The sequence below is a fragment of the Penaeus chinensis genome, chromosome 39 (genome assembly GCF_019202785.1).
Source record: "Penaeus chinensis breed Huanghai No. 1 chromosome 39, ASM1920278v2, whole genome shotgun sequence".
Taxonomy (NCBI): domain Eukaryota; kingdom Metazoa; phylum Arthropoda; class Malacostraca; order Decapoda; family Penaeidae; genus Penaeus; species Penaeus chinensis.
The window spans coordinates 1,531,913-1,539,412 of record NC_061857.1 but is presented as its reverse complement, the minus strand read 5'-3'; the positions used below and the strand labels follow the sequence as shown (position 1 = coordinate 1,539,412).

At 40.3% G+C, this 7,500-nt stretch overlaps 1 protein-coding gene across 1 annotated transcript in view; it reads left to right on the top strand.

The window, feature by feature from the left end:
* The window catches only part of LOC125046670 (ganglioside GM2 activator-like), a 5,761-nt gene extending 4,996 nt beyond the window's left edge, over window positions 1-765 (top strand). Inside the window, exons 6-7 of the mRNA XM_047644524.1 lie at window positions 1-22; window positions 200-765. The exon at window positions 1-22 is cut by the window's left edge and continues 155 nt beyond it. Coding sequence (XP_047500480.1) covers window positions 1-22; window positions 200-358 — 181 coding nt within the window. The 3' untranslated portion in view covers window positions 359-765. The remainder of the gene's footprint in view (window positions 23-199) is intronic.
* Window positions 766-7,500: the final 6,735 nt, after the last annotated feature.

Genomic DNA, 7,500 nt, shown 5'->3' with positions numbered 1-7,500 from the left:
ATGCAGATGTCCATTCACAAAGGTAAGATGTTATAGTTTTTGTGCAGTAAATTTAAAAAGTAAAAATAATATTTGTGTATAATATTATCGTTCTATAGTATGAATAATTTTTGAGAAACAGCAGTGGTGAAATTTGTTTATTTATGTATTTCATTTCTAATTTTTGTTTAAGCCTAATGCACAATTTAATGTTTTCCAGGGACATTATGTTGTGAAGAGCGGAGTGTTTAACATCCCAGGGATTTTGAATGTAATTCCTGGATGGTTGGTTTCTGGCGACTACTATGTAAAAGGCGTTGGCTACCAGAACGGGAAGAGGCTTGGCTGCTATTCAGTGTACGCATCTATTACTGACTAGGGATTCTGTGTCGCGATTGTTTGTGAATTTATATTTGTGATAGATCAATCATCCTCTGTAAGTGAGAGGTACATATTATGTATCAGAGGTTTGAAAGTTTGTGTATTATTGAAAAGAGTATATTTTTTAAAATTTGATATTGAATTTTTAGTGTAGATATAAAATTTTAGATCTGTGGAAACTATTAACCACATGGTGAATAACTGGTATATTTTTACTATTATATTTTACATATTTGCTTGTATAATTAGATGATTGGAAAAGGAAGGTGTTATGGAGGACACACAATTGTAGATTTCATTTCAGGCATCTAGGCTTTTTAACAGGATGTAATTTAAAGCAGCAGATAACTTTAATGAATCTAAATATATATATATATATACTGCATATATGTTCTATATATTATATATATATATATATATATATATATATTATATGTATATATATGTTATATAACAATTCTCCCTGACCTGGCCTCAAACCTAGGTCACTCCGGGTATGAGACCAGAGGGCCAGTACTAAACCAACCATGCCACACGACCCACTAAAAGGAGTGTGCAACTAGGATCTAACTAGCTCCATAGACATTACCTATCTACTCGCTATCATTACTCATGTATGAGTAGATAGGTAATGTCTATGGAGCTAGTTAGATCCTAGTTGCACAGTCCTTTTTGTAGGTTGTGTGGCATGATTGGTTTAGTACTGGCCCTTCGGTCTCATACCCGGAGTGACCCAGGTTCGAGGCCAGGTGAGGGAGGATTGTTATATAACATATATATACATATAATATATATATATATATATATATATATATAATATATAGAACATATATGCAATATATATATATATATATATACACATACATACATATATACACACACACATACACATACATACATACAGATACATACATACACATACACATACACATACATATACATATACATATACATATACATATACATATACATATACATACACATACACATACACATACACATACACATACACATACATACATACATACATACATACATATATACATATATACATACATATATTCATATACATATACATATACATATACACATACACACACACACATATACATATACATATACATATACATACATACATATATATATATATATATATATATATATTGTAAGTGTTATTTATATTATATATATTATATATCATACATATATATATCATATATTATATATTTTATATATTATATATATTATATATATATATTATATATATTATATATATATTATATATATTATATATATTATATATGTATTATATATTATATTCATACATATATACATATGAATATATACACAGTATATATAATGGAAATAATTTAGTCACTAAAATAGATACTGGGAATTGAAAAGTTATTGTTTGAAACTGAGAAGAAAAATTGTGTTTTTTATACAGTACTTGTGAAATTTTAGTTCTGAAAAAAAGTACTAAATGTTTCACATGATGTGAGAATTTAGTAGAAAAAGATAGCATTAACTGTGGACAACTGTATTTTAAAAGGGTGATTCAATCAAGTGTATACATTAGGTGTTGATGTTTTATTAGATAATTGCCATAATGAAGAGATAAATCAGTTTGTGATATGGAAATGATGCCATGTATTCATCTGAACCAGATAAGGTCACTTTTCCCTGATTTGAGACCAAATCTCTTGTGAGTGATGTATTTGCTAAGTTGCTTCATGTTGTTTTGATTTCAACTAACTTGCTTCTATAATACTTTTAAAGATTTTAATTTGGTGTGTGGTTTTAATAGTATATAGGAAAGATGGCCATGAGAGATAGCAGATTCATAATATACAGAAACAACAGTTTTGGTGTAAGGCCACTTGTGTGTGGCGACATGTTCAAAAGAAAACGGGGAAATCCTATTTTGCTCATACTTAAAACTAATCTCAGGTTTGATGTCAATGTTTGATAAAGTACGTTTGGCAGGATGTCTATATTTTACACTCAGTTATCAATAAATAATCACAAAACTCATCAAGAGTTATTGCTACCCTGAATTTCTGTGGAGGTTACCTTGAAATGATATGCCAGTATGAAGATACTTATTTCTTATTATTCAATAAAACTGTCATCATCATTATTATTATTATTATTATTATTATTGTTATTGTTATTGTTATTGTTATTATTATTATTATTATTATTATTATTATTATTATTATTATTATTATTATTATTATTGCCCCCCCAATCCTTTGCCCATTGTTGTTGTGGGGGGGCTTAGGAAACGGAGACTGAGACCCAATGATGGGGAACTCCTAAACCTTGGGACTCAGCCATTGACTCGACTAATTTTGCATGGTCTTTTTTTCCATTCATACTTTTCGTTTCAGTCCCTTCACCAATCCTTTCTACTATCCACTTCCTAAGGTGTGAGAGCCGTGCTGAAAGGATGAAAGGCTGACTTTGTGCCAGTCCTGAACGGCCTGAGGGAGCCATGGGCACGGTATTCCCCTGCCATACCTGGCCCTTCCCCTCAAGGGGACCCTGAGGGGTGGACTGTTTGTTTTTCCCCAACATACTCCAGGCTTATCATGGCCATTAATGAAGACGTAATCCCACTGTTAGGGGCAATGAGGTTTGCCCCTTTATCAAATAGCCCCAATCCCGGCTCTCCTTTGACCACGGCTCCGAACACTGCAACAACTACCCCCTCATCAATGCCTACTAGTACAGTATCAACCCTAATCAACAATCAACCCCCAGGAGACATTTCTACTCTCCCAACATGCTCAACTTCAACACCTTTACTCCCACAACCTTCTTCATCAACCACCCCATCTCCCCTTATTACTACCTTACAACCTTATTGCCCACCTCCCCATAACACTACCCCCCTTAACACTACTCCCTCCTCCGCACGTCCCCGCACTTCTACTACCCCCACCTCTACAAGAATCCTAAATACTCTATTTAGTCCAGCCAAATGGGACCGATTTTTCGTGATCCCTCCCACAGCTCCCTACTCTAAAATACCCTCCTCTTTCAGGGCCGGGCCATATCTAGAAGGCCCGGGCGAAGCTAGAACTTCGCAAACCAAACCCCCCCCCCCCCCCTCTTTCAGTAATGCCTCCAAAAACAAGTAGGCAAAGTCTCTTTCCATAGCCGACCGGACTACTCCCGTGTTGTCACAGTAACATCTGAAAACCAAGCTATAGCATTAACAAAACTAACTGATCTATGTGGTAATCTCATCCCTACAGAACCTCATCCAACCCTCAATACTTGCACCGGAACTGTCTCTATCTCCCCAACAGATTGCCCAATCTATGACAAAGAATGGTCAGATTGTGGAGAAGACTTACTTGCCAGTCTCGCAGACTATGATGCAACATATGTACAATGCTACTCCATTCCACCCAGAGGAAATCGTAAGAAATCCATTAACATTGCCAAAATTACCTTCCGTAGACATAACCTTCCCTTTAATGTTTACATAGGTGGGGAATCCCTACCTGTCCAACCATACCAACCTCTTCCTCGTCAGTGCCAAAATTGTTGGCGTTTGGGACACCCAGCCAAACTGCCAATCCACAGCCAGATGCCCGCTATGTGCCTTCCTGGCCATACTCGATCAAACTGCTATGCACAATTACGCACATGTGCAAACTGTGGCGGCTCCCATAATGTATTTTATAGAGGCTGCCCCACCTACAAATTTGAGTCTGAGGTAGCAACTCTCAGATTCAGACTTGGACTCACTCTACGTGAAGCCAGACAGGAGGCTCGTCGACGAGGTTTTTCTTTTACCCCCTACTCCAGTAATGTCGCTCACTCTGCCACTCCCCCTACCCCCCTAGCTCCTACACCCTAACCTAACCCCCCTCCATCTAACTTCCCCTCTTCTACCTCCTACCTTCCCCAGTCAAATTATTTTGCCATCCTAAATCCAGACACTCCAATCTCTACCCAGTCAAATTCTTTTGCCATCCTAAATCCAGACACTCCAATCTCTACTACAGCCCCAACACCTTCCCCTCTCCCTCCCCGCACTACCCGCAGCAGACAGAATAAACGTTCCACCCCCTCTTCCCCTTACCTCACAATCACCTCCACCTTCCTTTGCCCCTATTCTTCAGACACCAGACTTCTCTTCCCCCCCTCACAAGAAAACCTTTATCTCACAAAACTCCCCAACCAACTCCACTACAGAAACTCTTGAAGATATCCAGAGCTACATAATCGTGTCCCAAACTAATACTCATCCACCTTCAAATTCTACAACTCCCGCTCCCTCCACACTCAAAGTGACTGCCGATATCCATCCTCCTCCTACTCATATTCTCCCTACAGCCAATCCTCCTACCCCATCCCAACAAAACCCATTCCCCCGGACTCCAGCCCCACCTTTATTAACCCTCCCACCATCCCCTCTATCCCTTCCACTCCCTCCTGGATACACACGTGAAACCCTCATGTCACAAGTACCCTCTTCCCCAGACCCTCTACCTCCCGACACCCCTCCTGATACAACACCACCTCCCCAACCTCATTCTTTATCCCACCCTCTAGCACCTTCCCCTTCAAATTCTCCAACACGTACTGCAATCGTTATCGCTAAATCAACGAAAGTATAACTATCCTTCATTGGAACATTCGCGGTTTCCGCTCTCACAGACATGACCTCCGTCATATCCTCTCCTCTTATTACCCATCCATTATATGCCTTCAAGAAACTTTTCTTACACATTCTCCAATACCAATCCCCAATTACCATTTTGTTTCTTCCTCACACTCCCTTTATGTCTCGTCCATATTTATCCACTAGAAAACACCTTATGTCATACCTCCCTTTCAAACCACTGTCCCTTGTACAGTTATTCGTATCTTTCTTCGCCGCTGGATCACACTGATTTCAGTCTACTTCTCCCCTTCCCACCCCATTAACTTCCCAACTTCAATCACCTTTCCTCATAGTAGGTGATTTTAACTGCCGCCACACTCTTTGGGGTGATTCTATCACCAACACCCGTGGCCGAGCTCTAGAGCGCTTCCTCTCCACAGCTGATCTTATTATTCTAAATACAGATCGCCCCACACACTTTGATACACGCACGCAGTCTTTTTCACGCATTGACCTCATTATGCTCCCCTTCTCTTCATTTAGATTTCCACTGGTCAGTTCTAGACCACTTTCCCTATAGTGACCACTTTCCAGTTCTCCTTCTCCAACTTCATATGTACCACTTCCTAACTCCCCACGCTGGTGCTTTGATAGAGCTGACTGGCATACTTTTACTTCACTCTCTACTATTCATACCCCTCCATCCTCCCTCTCATCCGTATCAGAAATGATACAACTTTTCATAACTACAGTCCTAAGAGCTGCCCATACAGCTATCCCTCGAACCTCAAGACCCTATACCTCCAAATGTGTTCCATGGTGGAATTCTGATTGCACTAAAGCACTTCGCGTAAAACGTGCAGCCTGGAACAGTTACCGCTACAAACGAGGTACCCCAAATCAACTATCAGCTCTTATCTCATTTAAAAGAGCATCTGCCTGTCTTCGTCGTACAATCAGAAATAGTAAAACAAATAGCTGGCGAAATAATGTTTCCTCAATTACATCCTCTACATCTATCTCAAATGTTTGGCGCCGGATCCATAAACTATCAGGCAAGCATCCCCCCCATCCAGCCCCCGTCCTCCATATTCAAGATACCCTCATCTCTGATCCTCCTGAAGTCGCTAATGAACTGGGTGATTATTTCAGCCAGTTCAGTATTGGCTCTCACCTTTCTCCACACTTTTCGTCTATTAAAACCATCAGGGAACGTACCCCCATTATCTATAATGCTCCCTTTTCTTCCTCTGAACTCAGTGCTGCCCTAAAATCGTGCCGCAACACTCATGAAGGCCCTGACGGTATTCACTACCGTATGCTCCGACAACTCCCATCTTCCTCCTTATCCTTCCTATTAACAACTTACAACCACATATGGACATCAGGAAAATGTCCTTCTCATTGGCGAGAAGCTCTTATCCTCCCCTTCCTGAAACCCAATAAATCGGGTACCCTCCCTCAAGACTATCGCCCCATCGCACTAACTAGCTGCTTATGCAAACTACTAGAGTGAATGGTTAACTTCCGCTTAATGTGGTATCTTGAATCCCACAATCTTATCTCTCCTTCCCAGTTTGGTTTTCGCCGTGTCCGAAGCACAGCTGACCCCCTGCTCATTTTGAGACATATATTACATCCGCATTTGCACGCCATGAATCCGTACTAGCTATGTTTTTTGATAGAAAAAGCATATGATACGACATGGAGGTACCATATTCTCCAACAATTGTCCTCTCAAGGCATACGTGGAAACATGGGTGTCTTCATAAAGTCTTTCCTCTCCCAACGCACTTTCCAGGTCAAAATTGCCTCTGCCACATCATCTTTCTTCCCTCAAATTGAAGGCGTCCCTCAAGGCAGTGTGCTTAGTACCACCTTATTCCTTCTTGCTGTCACCAGGAGCCCGGTCATCACTATATGTTGATGATTTAACCATCTATGCCACTGGCACATCCATACCAAATCTCTACCAATTTCTTCAATCTGCAATATCATCAGTATCCAACTGGGCCACAAACCATGGCTTCCGCTTTTCTACCCCCAAATCTTTCTCCATTCTTTTCTCTCGCACACGTGTAGGTCCTCTACCTTCACTCTTCTTATATGACACTCCACTCCAACACCGTTCCTCTGGTAAATTTTTGACTCCAAACTATCCTGGCGAGACCATATTCTTTACATCAAAGAAAAAGCTCGCCGCCGTCTCCGAATTTTACAAACCCTATCCCATTTATCCTGGGGCTCAGATCGAAAAACTCTCCTTATCTTCATGTCACCTTGATCCTCTCCACTCTTGATTATGGATACCATATCTACTCCTCTGCCTCAACTTCTCTCCTTACTCATCTTGATACAATCCATCACTGTGGTCTTCGCTTAGCACTAGGTGCCTTCCGCTCCTCTCCAATTGAGAGCCTGTACACTGAATCAGGCATACCATCTCTCTCTCGACGCCGTGCCCTTCTCTCTCTCCGATGTTATGCTCGATTCCACCAACTTCTCCTCACTAAACT